At 43.0% G+C, this 23,875-nt stretch overlaps 1 protein-coding gene across 1 annotated transcript in view; it reads left to right on the top strand.

Moving 5' to 3' along the window:
- Positions 1-22,929, top strand: part of LOC139578900 (catenin alpha-2-like) — a 707,491-nt gene extending 684,562 nt beyond the window's left edge. Inside the window, exons 16-18 of the mRNA XM_071407028.1 lie at positions 3,589-3,694; positions 16,995-17,129; positions 20,737-22,929. Of these exons, the coding sequence (XP_071263129.1) occupies positions 3,589-3,694; positions 16,995-17,129; positions 20,737-21,024 (529 nt within the window). The 3' untranslated portion in view covers positions 21,025-22,929. The remainder of the gene's footprint in view (positions 1-3,588; positions 3,695-16,994; positions 17,130-20,736) is intronic.
- The last annotated feature ends 946 nt before the right edge of the window (positions 22,930-23,875 follow it).

Genomic DNA, 23,875 nt, shown 5'->3' with positions numbered 1-23,875 from the left:
GAAGTGACTGGTAGTCCTTATGAATGCCAATGTAATAATTACAATGTTACAATGTGGCTAAAGAGAATCTAGTTGAAGTGACTGGTAGTCCTTATGAATGCCAATGTAATAATTACAATGATATAGATTTACTAGAACGGGTGTCACCATTCAAGTCAACAGGTTTGTTATGTTGTAGACCGGTGGCCATTTGGAGATTATACATAACAATACCATGTCAGATATATTTGAGTATACCCATTAGTTTACCAGAAACATTGCCAGAGGCTCTGTATACCCATTCTAGTAATTATATTTCTATGGTAGATCAATTCCCTAAAACCCATAGCACACTTCAGCAGGGCACATCTTTGTGGAATATTTAGACATTAGAAATGTAGTGAAAGAGACATGTAACAAACAACTGAAGTTTAGCGGGAACTGGAATACGCTGTCGATCCAGAGCATCCCAAACATGTTCATTTGGTGAAATGTCTGGTAAGTATGCAGGCCATGGAAGAACTGGGATTTTCAGCTTTCAGGAATTGTGTACAGATCCTTGCGAAATGGGGCCATACATGATCATGCTGAAACATGATGTGATGGTGGCGGATGAATGGCACGACAATTGGCCTCAGGATCTCGTCATGGTATCTCTGTGCATTCAAATTGCCATTGATAAAATGCAATTTTGTTTGTTGTGCGTAGCTTATACCTGCCCATACTATAAACCCACCACCACCATGGGGCACTCTGTTCACAACGTTGACATCAGCAAACTGCTCGCCCACACGACGCCATACATGTGGTCTGCAATTGGGAGGCCGGTTGGATGTACTGCCAAATTCTCTAAAACTACATTTCTCTAAAACGACATTGGAGTCAGCTTATGGTAGAGAAATTAACATTAAATTCTCTGGCAACAGCTCTGGTGGACATTCTTGCAGTCAGCATGCCAATTGCTTGCTCTCTCAAAACTTGAGACGTCTGTGGCATTGTGGTGTGCGTCAAAACTGAACATTTTAGTGTGGCCTTTTATTATCCCCAAAAACAAGATGCACCTGTGTAAAGATCGTGCTGTTTAATCAGATTCTTGATATGCCACACCTGTCAGGTGGATGGATTACCTTGGCAAATGAGAAATGCTCACTAACAGGGATGTAAAACAAATGTTTGCACAACATTTTAGAGAAATACGCTTTTTGTGCGTACAAAACATTTGATTTCAGCTCAAGGAACATGGGACCAACACTTTTCATGTTGCATAATTTTTTGTTGTTGATCTGAGTAGTATTTTATATGCTCCTTACCTTGGAAAAGCTGTTGTTTATCCCTATCCCTGGATACATCAATGGCTTGTTCAATTTCCCCCTCTTTGAATGGAACAATCTCCTTTGTTGTGCTAATGGCTTGCCATGTTCTGTTGTTCCCAGTTCCTAGCCATGCCAATGCTTCCTTTGTGCATTCATTTGAATTGAAGTATTACTAGTTATGGGTGTGACTAGTATCAGTATGGGTAGGATCAGCAACCACACACAGGCAATTCACTTCGCTACACTAGGCTGTCCGGGCTTTTCGTCGCAGCCCAACACTAAAGCGAATCAAATCAAACCCACCTGATTCAACAAATCAGCAAATATCCTTTGATTGCATGAATCAGGTGCTTCAGTGGCTAGGCTTTAATAAATTGAAATCCGGGTCCTGCTATTGGTCAGGATAACGGGAGTGGGCTGGGATTAGGCTGTGTTGACCAGCAGCAGCTATCTACCTTTACACATTGTTATTCAGTAGACTAACAGAGATCCAGCAGTCTTGTATTCCCATTGAGTCAGATGGAATAGCATGTAGCCAAAACAGGATGAGTGTGATCCTGTGTGGTGTTTACAGTGTGGATGTTGGTGTTCTCTGGAAGGCAACATCTTTTCTCCGAGCCCCCCACCATCTGTATATCATGTCACAGCTAGCCCTGTGCTGAACCCAATGTTCCTATTCCAAGGCATGGCACTATGATTCAGCGGGCAGAATATGCGCGCTGTACAGAGCTCAACAAGGGGAAGATGTTATGTGTTCTTCCCAAATGGCACTCTATTCCCCATCTAGTGCACTACGTTTGACCAAACCACAATGGGGAAGAGGGTGCCATTTGGGATGCGCACATGCAGTTTCATAATGACGAACGATCATGGATGTGGTGTGTTGGCGATGATTACACTGATTTAGTCAAGTGACCCTTGTGGTGACATTTGTGGAATTGGCAAATATATTGTCGCCGTGCAAATCTGATAACCAAATGGCAACCTATGCCCTATATAGTGGACTACTTTTGACCAGATCTCCATGGGACCTTCTCAAACGTACTGCACTATGTAAGGAATCGGGTGCCATTTGAGACGCAGCCCAATGACACATCATGCATGGATTCACAAATGCCCAATTACCGTGATGTCAGCCAATATAAGTGACTACTGCTGTAAATTCCGTTTTCTTTCAGTCAGTGGGGGTGCCTGACATCGTACAACTAGCAAACTACATGAGCCAGACTACACCAGTAGAGAAGTGATGCCATACTTTGGTTAAACTGTAGGCTAAGGGCTCTATTCAGTCAGATCCGCTTTAGCCGACACCCGAATAGCGGTTGTGTTGACTTGTCGGAGGTGGAACTGCGTTAGAGCTGTCCAATCCACAAGTTGCTCCCGTCAAATCCACAAGTGGCTCCCGGCATTGTAACAAAGCTGACATTGCCGTTGGCTGCACAAAGTCGCAATAACAGAAATCCCATCCTGTCTTGTGTAAGTTTGAACGCTGGAATGTGAGATGTAATCTACACCTCCATTAGGATGATAGAAGTCATTATTTTCCTTGAATGATTTTTCAAGTTGAGCGTAATTATTTCTATATACAGTAGCCTGCACTTTCTCGTTCTGAACTTCTAACGCGAGTGGGGCGGTTGTGGCTTCTTGACAATGATCGCAAGAGCAGCTGCTCACCAATTTGAGGGCTCCAACGCAGTTCCACCTCAGACACCGCCAAAACATCAGCTATGTGGGTGTCTGCTATCACAGGTTAACACTCGATCTGATAGAAGTTAGGCCTAGATCCAATCTAACCTGTTACCAGATCTATTGTAGCCCTGCCAACTCCATTGCCGTTATTGTCTAACCTGTTACCAGATCTAGTGTAGCCTTGCCAACTCCATTGCTGTTATTGTCAAGACAATTCCATAAGGAGTTGGCAAGAGAGCAGAAACAGACTGGCACCAATACTGATGAGCTTTGAGAAAGACCTATGTTGACAGCTTTCAGCTACTAATGAAAGAGCACCATGATTTGAGAATACATTTCTAGTTGCGGCCCACGTTTTGGCTGTTTTTGGGGCATTGTGATCTTTTTTTCAGTTTTAGGAAGATTACTACTGGAGTTTGTTTCTTATGCATTATTTATTAGTGGCAAAGTGTCGAGCGAATATAAAATTTAGCTTTTTGGAGTCTTTTAATCTGTTAATATCAAGTATTTCAGATAGTGTTTGCTGTCTGCAGTTAGATTTTTTAAATGTATTTAAAAACGTTGAACTTTAAACATAATAATGTTGTTTCCCTGTGTTCCACACCAGAGGCAAAGGGCCCCTGAAGAACTCCTCTGATGTCATCAACGCCGCCAAGAAGATTGCAGAGGCAGGCTCCAGGATGGACAAACTGGCCCGCGCTGTCGCCGACCAGGTAACACTTAACCCCAGTTGTGTATGTGTGTCTGTGTTCAGGATAGATCCACTTTTTGGCTCGAGGGCCACATCAGGATTTTTTAATTCAACGGAGTACAGCATTTTTGGGGGGACCAATTGTTTGTTAAAATCCCGATTGTCACAGCGGTCTAATGCACTGCTACGCAGTGCTTGAGGTGTCACTACAGACCCGGGTTCAATCCCAGGCTGCGTCACAGCTGGCCGTGACTTGGAGACCCATGAGGCGGCGCACAATTGGCCCAGCGTCGTCCGTGTTAGGAGAGGGTTTGGCCGGCCGAGATGTCCTTGTCCCATCGCGCTCTAGCGACTCATGTGGCGGGCCGGGCGCCTGCATGCAGATGTACGGTGTTTCCGCCGACACATTGGTGTGGCTGGCTTCCCGGGTCAAAAGTAGTGCACTATGTAGGGACTACGGTGCCATTTGGGACGCATCCTTAGTGGGTTTGTTTGTGAGGCAGCAATGGATCTAGGCACAGTGGGCTGTCTTGGCGCGGTGCTGTTCGTCCCAGTGGGACTTCCTTGCACTGTGAGCGGAGCAGGGAGCTAGGGGCTTTGTCTGTGTCTTTAATATAATTAGCGGCGCAGAGGTGTTGCATCCATTCATTATCAGATGAGTACCCTCTCCAAAACGCGCTGACAGTCTATTTTCAATATCGAATCAATCAAAGCGGCTGCTCCTCCTGGCTGGGGAAGATAAAGGGAGAACGGGTTAGAGAGGTGTGTGTGTGTGTGTGTGTGTGTGTGTGTGTGTGTGTGTGTGTGTGTGTGTGTGTGTGTGTGTGTGTGTGTGTGTGTGTGTGTGTGTGTGTGTGTGTGTGTGTGTGTGTGTGTGTGTGTGTGTGTGTGTGTGTGTGTGTGTGTGTGTGTGTGTGTATCTGGGTTTGTTAGTACTTAATAGTAGCACTTCAGGTAATACATTATCTGCCTCTTCATTTTCGTCCGTCCTGAATAAGCTGTGAGAATTAGCCTCGTGTAGCCTCATACACAAAGACGTGTTGATTCATTAGGACTCCGTGTTCTTCTTCCTGGTGTTGTTGTCATAACTACGGTGTGTTATACTCGGGGAGAGCTGCGCTATTACAATCAGCCTGATGACATTCAAATGATGAGGACGTTAGTGCGGCAGTGGTGGCTGGTGGCACTTTATACCAGAGGATGGCTCATAGTAATGGCTGCGATAGAATAAATGGAATAATATTAAACACATGGTTTCCTTGTGTTTGACACCATTTCGATCACTCCATGTTATTAGCCGTCCTCCCCTCACCAGTATCCTCTGTAGTGCAGACGGCAGAGCAGTGTGCTTGTGGGCCTCAGTGTGTGTGTGTGTATATATATGTGCGTGTGTGTGCCATGTTTTTGAACCGTGGCCCCCGACCGTTCACTCTGTAAGCAGGGCTGGGTTGGAGTCAGGCGGTGAATATCTGTCATATAGCAGATCACTGACAGCCTACCCTCGGACTGAATCAACAAACGCTGAAACTGAGCAGGTGGCTTGCCATTTTTAATTTTGCCTTTAAACGATTCTTTGACTGGTGTTTGCTGAATATTCACAGCCTTCTGTTGCCCTCCTCTCATGCTAGATGATGAGTGTGCGTGTGAAATGGCACCCTATTTCTTATATGCAGTAGTGCACTACTTTGACCAGATCTTTATGGCAACCCATTAGGTTCTGGTCAAAAGTAGTGCACTATAAAAGGAATAGGGTGCCATTTTGGATGAACCCTCATTCTGCAATGTTACGCTGCTCAGCAAGAGGGGCCTGATTTTAGGTATTTAAGAGTATTTCTGTGTGGAGAAATGTGAAACACGCGTCGTCCAGGTACAACATACCGTAAATGTGTGTTAACATATTCAAACATTTAAGAGTTTTCTTTTATCGTCGAATAGAAGGATTATTATTATTATTATCTTGAGTTTCTCTGGCAAGCCACTGTGTTTTTCAGATCTAGTCTAATTCCAAAGTGCCTTTCATAATATTACCCACGACAAATAACTGTCATACTTTTTTATGCCTTGTTTTTCAAGAGGACAAGTATTTTGCATTCACACATTGCTGTACCGTTAACCTGTGGCTGACGGACGCAGTCAGACGTGTCAGGGAGATTGAAGCGCGTTTCCTGTGTGTGTGTGTGTGTGTGTGTGTGTGTGTGTGTGTGTGTGTGTGTGTGTGTGTGTGTGTGTGTGTGTGTGTGTGTGTGTGTGTGTGTGTGTGTGTGTGTGTGTGTGTGTGTGTGTGTGTGTGTGTGTGTGTGTGTGAGATTGAAGCTTTGCGGTGCTACAGTAAGACAGGTCTCTCAAGTAGCAACCCTTATTGACGCGCTCCACGTCAAACCCTATTGAAGAGCATGGTAAGAGCAGTCAGTCAGTCTGACTGTTCTGCGAGATGGATGGGAGATTGAGGGGGAGGTGTGTGTGTGTGAGAGTTGGGGGGGTAAGAGTCTTGAAGGGAAATATCATTGTGGTTCTATTGCACCATGTATGTCCATTAATATGTTATTAACATCTCATATGTGTCATAGACGTGACTAGCTTGACTTGTAGTGGTATTGACAATGCTCTGATATTGGCCGAATCTATCACCAGATTGTACTGTACTGAACGACACGTGTAAAGCGAGACCTTATTATTGCTAGCTAGCTACCGACAGCAAAACAACTTACTCGTTTGTCATCTACCCTCCTGAGTCCCGGTCCAGCTGGTCTCGCAAATAATTTTTCTCACTGTCTCAATGTGTATTCCGGCTCAAATAAATAGGACTGTATGGTCCTATGTAAAAGAACATCAGCAAATGTTTTCGTAATCCAGCTCTTCTTGGAAAGAGGAATCAGAATCAGCCATTGTAGTTTATAGACAGTGCACGGTAACATAGCTCCGGTGAACCTGTAAACTAGTACAGTACCTCACCCATTTTAGAAACCCTGCCTTTGAGGGTGGGAACAAGGAAGTATGGCCCCCCCCAGATAGGAACATTGTTGAGACTAGTCCAATGGCTCTATTGAACAAGGACAACTATATCTACTCGCTGCTAGCATGATCGGTGAAACACAAAGGCCACAATAATTGCTACAAAACATGACTCATTCATTTTTTGGGGTCATACAGCAGGCTCAGTCAACCAATGACACCATTGGTTACTGTATAATTATGTCTGAAACACCTGTCATCAGTCATAATTATGTAAGTAGAATAACTGGAATAACAGTCTTGAAATATTCTGCTAAGAGCAGCACGTGACATGGAATTACCTCAAGGCAGCTCGCTCCATTTCACCACAGAGTAAAGTATAGGAGGATGGAGGGGGCCTCTTTCTCCTCGTCTCTCTCTATTCTTCTTTTGCCGTCATCTCTTTGTCTCTAATCTTCATCTGCTTATTTCTCTCTCTCTGTCACGTCCTGACCATAGAGAGTCCTTATTTTCTATGGTAGAGTAAATCAGGGCGTGACTGGGGGGGTTAGTCTAGTTTATTATTTCTATGTGAGGTTCTAGGTTTGTTTTTCTATGTTGGTGATTCTGTATGATTCCCAATTAGAGGCAGCTGGTAATCGTTGTCTCTAATTGGGGATCATATTTAAGTAGCCTTTTTACCACGCCTTAAATGGCCATTGTCAGGAGACCATGGAATCATAGAGAGAGTGCACTATGTAGAGAATAGGGAAGCATTAGGGGGTGCAGATTACTGACATTGATTATAATATGTATGTATGTATGTAAACGTCATTATTCATAGTTGCATTGCCGCTCTATCCATGTACAGTTGAAGTCAGAAGTTTACATACACCTTAGCCAAATACATCTAAACTCAGTTTTTCACAATTCCTGACATTTAATCCTAGTTAAAATTCCCTGTTTTATGTCAGGTAGGATCACCACTTTATTTTAAGAATGTGAAATGTCAGAATAATAGTAGAGATAATGATTTATTTCACCTTTAATTTCTTTCTTCACATTCCCAGTGGGTCAGAAGTTAACATGCACTCAATTAGTATTTGGTAGCATTGCCTTTAAAATGTTTAACTTTGGTCAAACGTTTCGGGTAGCCTTCCACAAGCTTCCCACAATAAGTTGGGTGAATTTTGGCCCATTCCTCCTGACAGAGCTGGTGTAACTGAGTCAGGCTTGTAGGCCTCCTTGCTCGCACACTCTTTCTCAGTTCTGCCCACAAATGTTCTATGAGATTTAGGTCAGGAGTTTGTAATGGCCCCTCCAATACCTTGACTTTGTTGTCCTTAAGCCATTTTGCCACAACTTTGGAAGTATGCTTGGGGTCATTGTCCATTTGGAAAACCCATTTGCGACCAATCTTTAACTTCCTGACTGATGTCTTGAGATGTTGCTTCAATATATCCACATAATTTTCTTTCATCATGATGCCATCTATTTTGTGAAGTGCACCAGTCACTCCTTCTGCAAAGCACCCCCACAACATGATGCTGCCACTCCCGTGCTTCACGTTTGGGATGGTGTTCTTCGGCTTGCAAGCCTGATTACATTTCTCCTAAAGTATGATCTTTGTCCCCATGTGCAGTTGCAAACCGTAGTCTGGCTTTTTTAATGGCGGTTTTGGAGCAGTGGCTTCTTCCTTGCTGGTTATGTCGATATAGGACTCGTTTTACTGTGGATATAGATCATTTTGTACCTGTTTCTTCCAGCATCTTCACAAGGTCCTTTGTTGTTGTTCTGGGATTGATTTGCACTATTCGCACCAAAGTACGTTCATCTCTAGGAGACAGAACGCATCTCCTTCCTGAGTGGTATGACGGCTGCGTGGTCCCATGGTGTTGATACTTGCGTACTATTGTTTGTACAGATGAGCGTGGTACCTTCAGGCGTTTGGAAATGTATCCCAAGCATGAACCAGACTTGTGGAGGTCTACAATTTTTATTCTGAGGTCTTGGCTGATTTCTTTTGATTTTCCCATGATGTCAAGCAAAGAGGCACTGAGTTTGAAGGTAGGCCTTGAAATACATCCACAGGTACACCTCCAATTGACTCAAATGATGTCAATTAGCCTATCAGAAGCTTCTAAAGCCATGACATAATTTTCTGTCATTTTCCAAGCTGTTTAAAGGCACAGTCAACTTAGTGTATGTACACTTCTGACCCACTGGAATTGTGATACAGTGAATTAGAAGTGAAATAATCTGTCTGTAAACAATTGTTGGAAAAATAATTTGTGTCATGCACAAAGTAGATTTCCTAACCGACTTGTCAAAACTATAGTCTGTTAACAAGAAATTTGGGGAGTGATTGAAAAGCGAGTTTTAATGACTCCAACCTAAGTGTATGTAAATTTCCGACTTCAACTGTTTTTATTGTAGAACACTTAGATTGTGTCCTTATGGGCCCTGGTCAAAAGTAATGCACTATATAGGGAATAGGGTGCCATTTGTGAAGCGTCCAGAGTCATGGGCAGAGCTCTGTTTTTTTCCCACATGCCTGATTAGAAATGCAACACACCATCAATATAGAGGTGTGATTTGGTGATGCTTTTGTGTTTGTGTGTGGGTTCTGACAGAGCTTTGCCCCCTGGTTTAATAACAGAATACCTGCTTCTGAGTCACCCATTCAGAGAGGCTGATTTATTTCAGGTCTAATTATGCAAAAACAAAATGGAAGTAAAATAGAAGTTTCCACTAGCCTTGAATCCAAACTGGATAGAGTGCCATAGATCAGTTTTGTTTCCAAGCTGGAATTCCACTCTAACTAGAGAAGAAGAGAGGAGTTCTAGCCTGTAATCCAAACTGAATAGCAATATGGTTTCACTACATTCAGTTTGTATTTCAGGCTAGAATTCCACTTTGGAAGGAAGTTTTGGAAAGAGAGAAATCCCAGCCTGAAACCCTGACTAAATATTGTTCTGTTTCACAATATTCAGTTTGGATTCCAGGCTAGAATTTGTCCTCCCCAATCAGTGGCAGGAAAGAGAGGGAGAGAGTGAAGCTGCCTGCTTTCCTTGGCGGCCTTGGCAAGGTAATGGTCCGTGCTGTTTATTTACATCAGGAGGGAATCTGCTGAGGAGATGGCCGATTAGTCAGGCAACCATATTGTCATCTGCCTGCCTGAAACGCTGGCCAGGAGCAGGGAGAAACTAGTGGGTTTCTGGTGTGATGGAGAAAGGGGGTTGTGTGTGTGTTTCCAAGTGTTTGTATACAGCGTGTGTGTGTTTGGTTTGTGTGTGTTAGTGGAATTAGTGGTAATGCTAGCCGGGAGTGGCGGTGGGTGCAGTAATCATGTCCTAGGAGCTGCTTCCACTTTCTGCCTCACTGGCTGCAAGACCAGCATGCAGCACTGCATGAACACAGCGTTAAGGGGGCATTAGTGCGTGTGTTTTGTGACCCATTGTGTTTGCTGAATCTGACCCACCTGAGATCATTAACGTAACTGAAAATCTCATTTTTTAAAAGCTCAGTCTGTTTGATCATACCCAAATAATGTTGTTGACTCATCCTACTTGTAGTTGTGGCCAAAGCATATTAGAGAAGAAAAAAACCCTGTAAATCCCCATCTCCAACACGTTTTTGCACAGTTTCAAAAAACGCTTGACATTTGCTTGGATAATGGCATCATCCTCTTTGGCTGAGACAGGCCCGTATGTAATTGATCCAGCAGCTTTCTCCCCCCTCTCTGGTGGGGAGACATGGCCGTGTCCGAATACCAATACTAGCGTACAACATACTTAAACTGCATCCTATGTACTCATCGTCGCATACTATTTAGCATATACTGTTTCAGTAAAAATTATGCAGTATGCCACGGCCGTATGCCACACAGTACCAGGTATGCAGGTGGGTTTTTCTAAATTCAACAAACATGCATTGAAGACAAAAACAGATCTTTTGGTTCCATTTGAACATAATTATTAGTAAAGTACTGCAACGTACTGTATATAAATTAAATCGACCTAGTACACACATTAAAACCTTTCACATGTTCAAATCAAAAGGCTATTGCGCCGAAACAGTTGAAAGTCGGGTGCATCGCCAATTCAGAACCGCTGGACGGCAGCATAATAAATGAAAGCACTGATCATTGGGAACGAGATCAGAATGACTGCTAAGGCTTGATCCATCAATTAAATAATTAAATAGGTAGCCTACAAAACTAAAACAATCCGTATGTTCAAATCAAAATACCTGATTAACATGACATCAAAAATGCAGCCACATCCTGAGTCCCCGGTGCCTACACATTCACAAGTCAAAAGATGGAAGTTTGAATGACACTGAGGGTCAACGTTGTTACATCAGAATTATTTGATTTGATTTGATTCAGATTATTTTGGGAGGGGGGGGTCTCGGATGGTTGAGGGGCAGCTCTCGGGGACCTGTGGGGGGGGGTTCTTGGAGGGCTGCTGGCATGGCATTTGGGAGCTTGGGCCGGTGGCTGATGGATCGCTGGTTTGGGTTCCCGTTTTTGACCTTGTGGGAGACCTGTCGACGTGCCCTTGGGCAAGGCGTTGACCCTGGTTGCGTCTGTGGGTCGCTCTGGATGGGAGTCTGTTAGATGATTGAATGTAATGTAAATGTTGAGCAGCTTCACTGCAAGTAGATTGTATGTTTTAATATTCAATTTAAAAAAAAATATATAAAAAAAGATGGTTTAGTGTTTAGTTTAAAAGGTCTGATGAAGGCCAAGAGAACAAGAAACCCTATTCAATGAGAAGTCATTTTTCAAAGATGTAGCCTACGATGCAATACTTGTGATCATTTTAAGGAGAACAAGAACTACTCAGCCTACATTTGAACACCACCTCAGAAGCTTCTCTATGTGGCAACTTCCCAATTAAGTAGCCGAGTTTTGTTGTTTGGCTACTTGAAGAGAACTAGGGACGATCACTCATAGTTCACCTCTTCCAATGCATTGTGGGAAAGTGTGCATCAAATTCCACTAGATGAGTATATGAGTATGAGTATATAACATCCTGGCATTTAAATCATACCCGATTTTCGAAAATTCACATACTATAAAACATTCTATTTCCGCATACTGAGAATGTGTCGTGCACAATTGTGTTGTTTTGTGTTATTGGTTCATTTTGGTATCACAGACCCCATATCTGATTATCAGCTGTTGCCAAAGCCGAAATTAGTATGACATCCAGGCATTTTAAAGTATACTTGATTTTTTTTAAATGTCACATACTATAAAACTTAATTTCTTTCACACTCAAATGGCCTACTATTTAGGACACACGTATGGGTATTTGAACACAGGCTCAGGAATGCACACAAGCAAGCTAGCTAGCAAGCCAAGCAATCCTTAGCTGGTGTTAGCAAAAGGGACAAAGCATTTGCAACAACTAAAGTATCTCGCCAGTCACTTTTATTTCAAATTATGTGGTTTGTAGTTTCAAGTTTTATTAGTCGGAACCCCGTTCCGCTAGCGGAACCCCTCGCCAACAGCCAATAAAATTGCAGGCCGCCAAATACAAAACAACAGAAATCTCATAAATCAAATTTCTCAAACATACAAGTATTAGGCACCATTTTAAAGATACAATTCTCGTTAATCCAGCCACAGTGTCTGATTTCAAAAATGCTTTACAGCGAAAGCTCCACACACGATTATGTTAGGTCACCACCAAGTCACAGATAAACCCAGCCATTTTTCCAGCCAAAGAGAGGAGTCAGAAAAAGCACAAATAGAGATAAAATTAATCACTAACCTTTGATGATCTTCATCAGATGACACTCATAGGACTTCATGTTACACAATACATGTATGTTTTGTTCGGTAAAAGTTCATATTTATATCCAAAAATCTTATTTCACATTGGTGTGTTAGATTCAGTAGTTCCAAAACATGCAGTGATATTGCAGAGAGCCACATGAATTCACAGAAATACTCATAATAAATGTTGATGAAAATACAGCTATTATACATTAAACTTTAGATACACTTCTCCTTAAAGCAACCGCTGTGTCAGATTTCAAAAAAACTTTACGGAAAATCATAATCTGAGAACGGCGCTCAGAGCCCAAACCAGCCAGAGAAATATACGCCATGTTGGGTAGTCAACATTATTCATATTATTCATATATAAATATTCACTTACCTTTGATGATCTTTATCAGAATGCACTCCCAGGAATCGCAGTTCCACAATAAATGCTTGTTTTGTTCGATAATGTCCATCATTTATGTCCATTTATGTCCAATAGCTTCTTTTGTTAGTGCGTTTGGTAAACAATCCAAAAGCGCGATCTGGTCGATTCGGACGAAACGTTCAAAAAGTTATATTACAGGTCGAAGAAACTTGTCAAACGAAGTATAGAATCAATCTTTAGGATATTTTTATCATAAAAGTTCAATACTGTTCCAACCGGAGAATTCCATTGTCTGTAGAATTGCCCTGGAACGAGAGCAACCTCTCAAGTGAAGGTGCTTGTCTGAGAACGAGGCTGTAGGCAGACCCCTTAGTCAAACAGCTCCCATCCAGCCCCCCTTCACATGAGCAGCCTGAAACAACGTTCTAAAGACGGTTGACAACTAGTGGAAGCCTTAGGAAGTGAAAAATAACCCATATACCACTGTGTATTTGATAGGGGTGAGTTCAAATCTACAAACCTCAGATTTCCCACTTCCTGTTTGGATTTTTTCTCAGGTTTTTGCCTTCCATATGAGTTCTGTTATACTCACAGACATCATTCAAATAGGTTTAGAAACTTCAGAGTGTTTCCTATCCAATACTAATAATATGCATATATTAGCATCTGGGACTGAGTAGGAGGCAGTTCACTCTGGGCATGCTATTCATCCAAAAGTGAAAATGCTGCCCCCTATCCCAAACAAGATATACATGGTGTACACTGTCCAACGAAATGCTTACTCACTTATGTGGTTTGTAAGAGTTGTCCTGCTTGATGTTTGGAAGCCGTCAGCTAACGTTAGCCAACAAGAAAGCAAGTCAAAGCAGATCCTCCACACATCAACCATCTCGCCTTTCCTGTGGTTTGTAGCTAAAAATGTTATGTCAAGTGGAAACCTAATTAGCTGTTGTTGACTGTTATAGGTAGCAGCTGAGCTGCCAATAATTAGTTTTCTTTTTTAACCAATATACGCCCAAAACATTGTTGTTTCTAACAAGCCAAGCAGGGGCACTGAGAAAAGCAGATTTTTAACATCCTTAATCATTTTTTAAATATTTCATAATAAATCTGGAACACTGGAGAGATACTTTAAATGACTGCTGTGTCCATTTGTGTATTTATTCAACAGTTATAGCATTGATTATAATATCTCTGATCAATGTGATCTGCACATTGACTCGGCACCAGTACTCCTTTACAGTATATAGCCACAATATTGTTATTTTTTTGTTACTAATTACTTTTTTATTTTGCAAATTTTTCTATTGTTGGTTAAGGGCTTGTAAGTAAGCTTTTCACAGTAAAGTCTACACCTGTTGTATTTGGCGCACATGACAAATAAAATTGGATTTGATCTTTGAAAGATGCCAAGTCATTATTTACTGTACTTTGAAGTATACTGAACAAAAATGTAGTGGGTGCGTGTTGGTGGCAGGAAAGTCAGGCGCAGGAGAACAAACTTGGTATAAACGGAGTTCTTTAATAAGTGCTGACCAAATTCCAAAAACCAAAATATATAAAATAACAAAAGTGGGTACAAAACCCATCGCACACCCAACACATACTAGCACAATCACATACAATCAAACAATCTCCGACAAGGACATGAGGGGAAACAGAGGGTTAAATACACAACATGTAATTGATGGGATTGGAACCAGGTGTGAAGGAAGACAAGACAAAACCAATGGAAAATGAAAAATGGATCAGTGATGGCTAGAAGGTCGGTGACGTCGACCGCCAAAAAACGCCCGAACAAGGAGAGGGACCGACTTCGGCGGAAGTCGTGACAAAAAATATGAAACGCAACATGGAACAATTACAGTTCATATAAAGAAATCAGATAATTTAAATAAATCCATTAGGCCCTCATCTATGGATTTTACATGACTCGGAATAAAGATATGCATATTTTGGTTAGAGATACCTTTCAAAAATGTAGGGGGCATTGATCAGAAAACCAGTCAGTATCTGGTGTGACCACCATTTGCCTCATGCAGCGCGACACATCTCCTTTGCATTGATCAGGCTGTTGGTTGTGGCTTGTGGAATGTTGTCCCACTCTTCATTGGCTGTGCGAAGTTGCTGGATATTGGCAAGAACTGTAATAGCTATAGTACACGTCGATCCAGAGCATCCCAAACATGCTCAATAGGTGACATGTCTGGTGAGTATGCAGGCCATGGAAGAACTGGGACGTTTTCAGCTTCCAGGAATTGTGTACAGTTCCTTGCGACATGGGGCTGTGCATTAACATGCTGAAACATGAGGTGATGCCGACAAATGAATGGCACAACAATGGGCCTCATGATCTCATCATGTTATCTCTGTACATTCCAATTGCCATCGATAAAATGCAATTGGGTTCGTTGTCTGTAGCTTATGCCTGTCCATACCAATAACCCCACCGCCACCATGGGGCACTCTGCTCACAACGCTAACATCAGCAAACCGCTCGCCCACACAATGCCATACACGTGGTCTGCGGTTGTAAGGCCAGTTGGACGTACTACCAAATTCTCTAAAAGGACGTTGGAGACGGCTTATGGTAGAGACATTAACATTAAATTCTCTGGCAACAACTCTGGTGGATATCCCTGCAGTCAGCATGCCAATTGCACGCTCCCTCAAAACTTGAGACATCTGTGGCATTGTGTTGTGTGATAAAACTGCACATTTTAGAGTGGCCTTTTATTGTACCCAATACAAGGTGCATCTGTGTAATGATCATGCTGTTTAATCAGCTTATTGATATGCCACACCTGTCAGGTGGATGGATTATCTTGGCAATGGAGAAATGCTCACTAACAGGGAAGGAAACAAATTTGTGCACAACATTTGAGAGAAATACGCTTTTTGTGTGTATGGAACATTTCTGGGATCTTTTCTTTCAGCTCATGAAACATGGGATCAACACTTTACATGTTGCGTATTTATTTTGGTTCAGTGTATCATGTGAACAAAAAATGCATCCCAAATGGCAGACTATTCCCTATATAGTGCACTACTATTGACCAGAGCCCTATATGCCCTGGTTAAAAATAGTGCACTATGCAGGGATTATGGCGCCATTTGGGACACAGCCACAAAAGCATTTATTTGTTGTGCAAACAGGATAACTGTGCATCTGTGACCATTAGTGCTGCACCACGAGTACTTCGAGTCCATCGTTACTAGTCTGCCTCACACCCTTACTTACTTACTTACTCAGTGTGGGCGAACAAGCCCACTAAAGCACAATTAAACTGGCAAAAAAAAAAAAAATGTGGAAAGGGAACACATTGGAACAATCTAAACACGGGATTCGCCACTCGAGGGGAATAGGTAGAGATGGGTCGTGTTCATGAAGGAAACGGAACGAAACAGGGAGGGACTGCTGAATAAGAAATGCAAATGTTTATCTTCCATTGCAAAATGTTTGAAAACATCGCATGCCCTAATTAACGTGGTCCCTTAGCTAACTCGTGCAGCCCCTTATCTTGGCTCTCCCAATGTATCCTAGCCCCCCTAAAGACAAGGAAGTGAGCACTGTGTGAATTTCTCCCTTCCCTTCCACTCTATACATGCTGCCTGAATGTTGTAGTTAGGACCATTTACTGTTAATGGTTGAGGAAAAGGTGCCTGTACAAAACGGTGCCCGGGAGCGTTTTAAAAGCAAAGTAGCGAACGCACCATTCTTTCATTACCCACCAGGAAACTTGTGGGCCGTAGCAATTTTCGCTGCATGACGTCCAGAATATATTACTGCTACTTTGTGTGCATTTAACAAGTGGGACTGAAAAGCCTTTGTCCCGCTCCCTCTCTGTGCCTGTGCCTCAAATGGCACCCTATTCCCAAATGGTCCCGTGGGCACTGGTGTAAAGAAGTGCACTACATAGTGAATAGGGTTACCTCAGTATATACTAGAGGTAGACTCATATGGCTTCTCACAATAGAGGGCCGGAAAGGACTTGCTAATTGCCCGCTCTATTTCGATGATTGGTTGTTTTTCTGCTGTAGGAATGAGTACAGTGGAGAAATGACATGCCATTAGTAAAGAAAATAGTGCACAACCATTTTAGAAACTACTTCTGATGTACAAAACAAGACTATTTCTTAACCCTGCTTCTTAACACATTTCCCAGCTATTTTCTCCGTTTTTAAACTAATTTTATCATCATGTTTCTGCGTGTGTGCATGTCTCAGTGCCCTGACTCGGCCTGCAAGCAGGACCTGCTGGCCTACCTGCAGAGAATCGCCCTGTACTGCCACCAGCTCAACATCTGTAGCAAGGTCAAGGCCGAGGTCCAGAACCTGGGAGGAGAGCTCATCGTCTCTGGGGTAAGTCTCACCACACAACACCCTCACGTGGTACAGTCAAGGCCCTGGGTCTCTGTCAATAGTTGTATTCAGGTGCACAAAGCACTGGTAAGCAGCAATATTCTGTCTGTGGGCCTCGTTCCTTTATCTCAATAGTTACAAGGGACCTTCCCTAGGCTTCCTCCCTCCTTGTTTCTTACAATTCCTCTCAAAGGGCATTGGAGGAGTTCTGAGGGAGAGCCTTGGATCCTCTCACGCAATGCCCTTTTGAGAGGAATTGATGAAACAACAACGGAGGAAGCAAGGATTTGAACGCGAGTAATGTTTTCAGACAGCTCTAGTCTGTTCTCCATCAGAGCTTGTCTAAAAACGCAGGACAGATGATGGCAGCGTTATGGTGGATACTAACTACTGAACTGGATAGACGCATCTCAGTTAGTTTCAACTTCAACAGGTGGAAAATTAATTGCACGCCCAATCTCAAATCCACCCATATAGACCCTCCTATGCACTTGTGGGGTGAATCTCAATCATGTCACTTGGCATCCTTCCCTTGTCCACTTGTCTTGATCGAGAGGGGAAAGAAAGCTAGTTGATACTGTTGATATACACCCCATTTCTAGGAAATGGTATGGCGTTTTGGCAAGGACTTTATATCCTTAGGCTCTAGTATAGAACGCTGGCTGCCAAAGACCACATTTCAGAGAGACTCAGAGTCCAGGCATTCTCTTTGATCTTTTTTCTTTTCTTACTGCAATTACCCTATGATTTTACAAAACTTAACAATATAACATTTCAAAGTTATTACACAATAAATGTGGCAATATTGTCTAATGGCAGTATAAATGTTAATGGATAATATTGTAGCAATCCTTGCTATATGAGCCACGTGAAATTTCTCACCAGTCAACCCTATTGGCGCGATGCGTAGGATGTTTGTAGCCTTTCACGCCAGCAACTCGGTTCGCTTCCTTGCCCTGCCATTTTCCTACAATTAGCTAAAAGCTAAAAGCATGCCAATCAATAGAGCAGTAATCAAATGTTATTGGTTGTGTATACATACACTACATGGCCAAAGGTATGTGGACACCCCTTCAGAGCAGCGACCGTGAGAGGCGGACCCTCTGCTGCTGTCTCCCTCTCTCCGCTGAGACTAATGGCGTGTTCAAAACAACTGAGAACTCGGAAATATCCGACTTCCGACTTCAGTGCGTTCAAGACAACTGGGAATTCTGAGGGAAAAAAACGCGATCTGACAGGGAAAAATCTTTTTGAATGGTTATCCATCTCGGAATTTCAAGTCGGAAACTCTGGCATCTTTCTAGAGCTCTGACTTTCCCACCTGAAGATCACCAACGTCATGATTTGACCTCGTTTTTTTGAGGGGGGATTTCCTAGTTGTCTTGAATGCACCATGACCATCAGAAGCATGTACCATCAGTCAAGTAAAATAAGAAAAGCAATTACTTGAAAATGTATTGAAAATTACCATCCCAATGCGCAATGCCAAGTGTCGGCTGGAGTGGTGTAAAGTTCGACGCCATTGGACTCTGGAGCAGTTGAAACACGTTCGCTTCACCATCTGGAAGTCCAACGGCCGAATCTGGGTTTGGCGGATGCCAGGAGAACGCTACCTGCCCGAATGCATAGTGCCAACTGTAAAGTTTGGTGGTGGAGGAATAATGGTATGGGGCTGTTTTTCATGGTTTGGACACCTTAGTTCCAGTGGGAACTCTTAGGGAAATCTTAACGCTACAGCATACAGTACAATGACATTCTAGACTATTCTGTGGTTCCAACTTTGTTGCAACAGTTTGGGGAAGGCCCTTTCCTGTTTCAGCATGACAATGCCCCCGTCCGTGCACAAAGCGAGGTCCATACAGAAACGATTTGTCAAGATCGGTGTGGAAGAACCTCAACCCCATCGAACACCTTTGGGACAAATTGAAATGACGTCTGCAAGCCTGGCCTAATCGCCCAACATCAATGCCCAACCTCACTAAAGCTCTTGTGGCTGAATGGAAGTCCCTGCAGCAATGTTCCAACATCTTGAGGAAAGACTTCCTAGAAAAGTGGAGTCTGTTTTAGCAGCAAAGGGGCGACCAACTTCATGTGATTTTGGAATGAGATGTTCGACGAGCAGGTGTCCACGTACTTTTGATCATGTAGTGTATTTTCGCTCACGTCCCTCCATTAAACAGGCTCACTGAATTCTCGGAATTCTTCAATTCACGAGTTGTAAAAATGTCCACAATCCTCTGTTGAAATAGACCTCCTATTCTGATTGGCGTATTATGGCTAGAAACACTCAGGTCCTTGAGTAACACTCCTCTCGATCGTTGTTTGGCAAAACTCATTCTCTCTTCCCCTTCGCGGTGCCAACCCCAACCCAGGAAGTCCTCAACACAACTGACAATTAAGCGTTGAAAAACATTGCCCTCGCTACACGACACCCACTTTTTTTCCCAGACACTTCTTAATTAGCAGTTGGTGGAGGTCAGGTGTACCTCTCTTCTCTCCCTGCGTTTTGTTTGGCTGACATTTAGAGGCTGCGGCTGGCCCCCCTACCCCCTTGCCCCCCACCCCGAGAAGGGAGTCAACCGCTAGATTTAATTGGCTCCGAACTCCAGCTGGTCACTATAAAAAGGTTAGCAGCACGGTGGGTGCCCCTCATACCCCGAATTATGCTTAAAATACCCAGTAATATGCAGTAATTTAATCCCGACAAGATGAGCTGGAACTCTATAGGCACTACGTCTGAAATGGCACCCTATTTTGACCAGCACACAATTTGTTCACCATAACAGGCTCTGGTCGAAAGTAGTGCGCTAAATAGGGAATAGGGTGCCATTGGTGACGTAACCATGTTCTTTTGGACACCGCTTTCTCTTAATGAGGCTGTCATATCAGAGATGTGTTGGAGGTACAGCGGTCACTCTGACCCTGTCTAGCTACTCAGGGCTCTGATAAGACGATTGAGGGACCTGCTATCGCCCTGCGGGGGAGACCAGAGACAGAGAGCTCACCTCTGTACTGTAAGAATCGCTGGCTTGATAAAGCCTTCTTCAGTGAGAGCTCTTTGCCGCAGGCAGTTCTTGTTATCTTGCAGCGTGACATGGGATGTCGAAAAGACTCTGAAGAAAGGGTTGCATCTCAATATTCTTTCATTGAAGAAATAACAGATCTCCAATTGGTTGGATAGTATTAATGCTTACACCTGCCCAATAGATATGCTTCATTGAAGTCCTGAAAGATATCCAATTGGTTGGATTATTGCTTACACCTATCCAATCACTTAGAGCTTCCGTTTCCCCTCTCCCCCTCCTCTCCTCCCTTCCTCCCCTCATGGGGTCTGCAGAATGTTGCATGTGCAGTTGATGATGCAGGTTTGCAGTTGACCTAACCATTGCTTCTATTGCAGGTGTTATATATGTGACGGTTTATATGTGATGGTTTTTCATATGTCCATTTAATGTATAACACTGACCTAGTAAAAGCAGTTCCTATGTAACTACAATGTTGTTACTACAGTTAATACTATGTAGTGAAATAGGTATACGTGCAACGTAAGATATGGTGTTGGTATAAGGATTTTAACTTCTCATTTGTCCTCTGTCTCTCTCCGTAGCTGGACAGCGCCACCTCCCTGATCCAGGCGGCCAAGAACTTGATGAACGCTGTGGTGCTCACAGTCAAGGCCAGCTACGTGGCGTCCACCAAGTACGCCAAGGTGTACGGCGCCGCCGCCGTCAACTCGCCTGTGGTCAGCTGGCGCATGAAGGCGCCCGAGAAGAAGCCCTTGGTGAAGCGGGAGAAGCCCGAGGAGTGCCAGACCCGCGTTCGACGGGGCTCGCAGAAGAAGCACATCTCGCCCGTCCAGGCCCTCAGCGAGTTCAAGGCCATGGACTCCTTCTAAAGACGTCCGCCGCCACGACGTATGTCAATGAAACCAAGAAAAACAACACCGACAACGAGAAGTTTAAGAAAACTCCCTTCTTTCTTTGTGTTAATTTGTTTCTTTCGGTGAGACGAGTTATACCGATAATAACACCGGCTCCTTTCTCCCTTTTGAGCGAAGGGTCAATGAAAAAACCTACCTGGAGGACTTTGCTATCCCGCCACCTGTTCTGAACTACAGCTCCCATGAACACTTTGGGGCTTCTCGGCCAATGGGGAGCCAGCGTGCTCCCACCCCTATTTATTACTATTATTACTACTGTAGCTTAACCGTGTGAGAGCCAAATGTGTGACACTAAAAACAAGTACTTAAAAAAAAAGGGAGATTAGAAAGTTAAAAACAAAACATATCAGAAGAGGGGCACCTAAATGACTAAATGGCCGTCAATATTATTGCTATATCATTACTATTGTGGTACTGACCGGCTGCTCGTACACACATTAAGCGTCTGAATGGAAATGATGAATGGGGCAGTAGTGAAATCACTGCAATAAGAGGATCGATCTATCAAGGCTGATAACCTTTGGGCGGCATTTTCGTGGTGCAAAAAGAGCGCAGGTTTGTGCAAAAATGACTGTAAACCTCGAAATAATCAGGCAGGGCGATATAATTCGAAACTTTTCTTCGACAATGTGCATTATTAAGGAGACGATTGAACTAGAGTTTAGTTTACTGAGTAATGCCTGTGCAGACCTGATGAAACGTTTCAACTTAAATCACACTGCCTGACGATGAAGAGGTTGACAGTATTACCCCCACAGATCTGTGCTTTTGTCAATATTCCCCTCCTAACTTAATATCTTGTATGTTTTCCCCGGTTTGAATGTTACCTTACCTGTAGAGCTAGGAATAACTTATATTTAAGGTAACTGAACGTGTTTGGCATCCAAGTCATTTGTTTCCTTGTTCCTTCCCGACCCATAACGGTGTTCCTGAACGATGCACACACTTTATGGTCCTATGGTATTGCCTTTCAAAAAAAAATATATTTCTCATGATGATATCGCTAACTATATCACAGCCTGATTGGATTATTGTGTAGAGTCTAATAGTAGACACGGAGAGGTATGACTAGTTGTGGTTTGCTCAGAGAATATAAGGCTGCGTTTAGACAGGCAGCCCGATTCTGATATATTTTTTACCAATTTGTCTTTTAATTAGTTCAGCTCTGAAAAAGATCTGATGTGAAAGATCTGATGTGATTAGTCAACAGTGAAATTAGTGGAAAGAATATCAGAATTGGGGTGCCTGACTAAATGAAGCCCTAAAGTCCTGCATACATACATACATACAGGTAATTGCCAAAATAATGGGAACTTGAGTAAATGACGGATATAAAGTATATTAAAAGCAGATGCTTCCACACAGGTGTAGTTCTTGAGTTAATTAAGCAATTAACATCCCAGCATGCTTAGGCTCATGTATAGAAATGCTTGGCAGGCCATTATTTGTGCGACCTACCATGGCCCCCATAGAATGACAATACCATCCACACGGCATGAATGGCCATGAAATGGCTTGATGAGCATGGAAAACGATGTAAACCATATGCCATGGCCGTCTGTCACTAGATCTCAAACCCAATTGAACACTTGTGGGAGATTCTGGAGCGGTGCCTGAGACCGCGTTTTCCACCACCATCAACAAAACATCAAATGATGGATTCGGGTTGCATCCCTCTAATATAGTTCCAGACACAATCTATGCTTAGGCACATTGAAGCTGTTCTGGCTCGTGTTGGCCCACTGCCCTATGAAGACACTTTATGTTGGTGTTTCCTTTATACTGGCAGTTACCTGTACATACATACATACAAACAAGTACCTTTATATTCACTGTTCTCTAATAAACCCCTCAACTTGACTGACCACCCTCCAGGCCTGTTTCTTTATCACTCACAAGCGCCTATATTTTTATATAGTATAAAATATTATATTTCAGATCATGGCTTTCCAGAATGCAAAAATGATTTGCACACTATTGGAAACCTATTATCTGCAATTGCATGAATACCAGTCTAATTCTGCACAATTTCTACCCACCGTAGAATGTTACACGTTTCCTGGTTCCTTAGAGGGACTATTTAACTTTGTAAGAGTTCAGATATTCATATTGCCTATTCAACTTTGTACTTGAAACTGAAAGAGGACCAGAAAGCACAAATACCAACACTCGCCATATCATTTCCAAGGATGGCCATGTCACAATTCTCCAGCCTGTTCTCAAAGAGTGCACGTCATGGATGTAACATGATAGGAAGTGCGCAAGGGCGCACTTTGGGAGCTGGGTGGGAAATTGGGACGTAGCCTAAAGAACAAATAAACAGGCTGTGGTCCGATCCTCTACCTTTCTCCCAATGTGTGCTCTCGTTCATCACAGACCTGAAAGGAACAGACTGGTGTAAAGAACATGGTGTAATACTCCCTGTATAATACCATGGGAGAATTTCAATTGCATTTCCTTGATTCCATGTGTCCTCTTTCCTCACCTGCTTATGAAAACCCATTGGGTGAGAAGGTCAGCGGGGCAGTACTTCTGACCCCGTCCAATGGGTTTTGAGAAGGAGGCGAAAGGACGCGAGAAGTTAAGAAAACCCAAATGAGATTCCCCCCAATGTTCACAATGTATAAGCCCTGTGTCAGAAACATACAGACAGTGTACTGCAAACCGACATGGATTTGAAAAGAACAGAGTGATGGAAGGAATATGGTGGAATACTCTGTCTAATACCAATAACACATAAGCTTCATGTAGCTCACTGTAACAAGCAAACAGACAGTGTAGTGCAGAATACAGCTCTAGCCACTCC

The sequence above is a fragment of the Salvelinus alpinus genome, chromosome 6, assembly GCF_045679555.1.
Source record: "Salvelinus alpinus chromosome 6, SLU_Salpinus.1, whole genome shotgun sequence".
NCBI classification, from domain to species: Eukaryota; Metazoa; Chordata; class Actinopteri; order Salmoniformes; family Salmonidae; genus Salvelinus; species Salvelinus alpinus.
The sequence above is the reverse complement of the archived record's forward strand: the minus strand, read 5'-3'. Positions and strand labels throughout refer to the sequence as shown.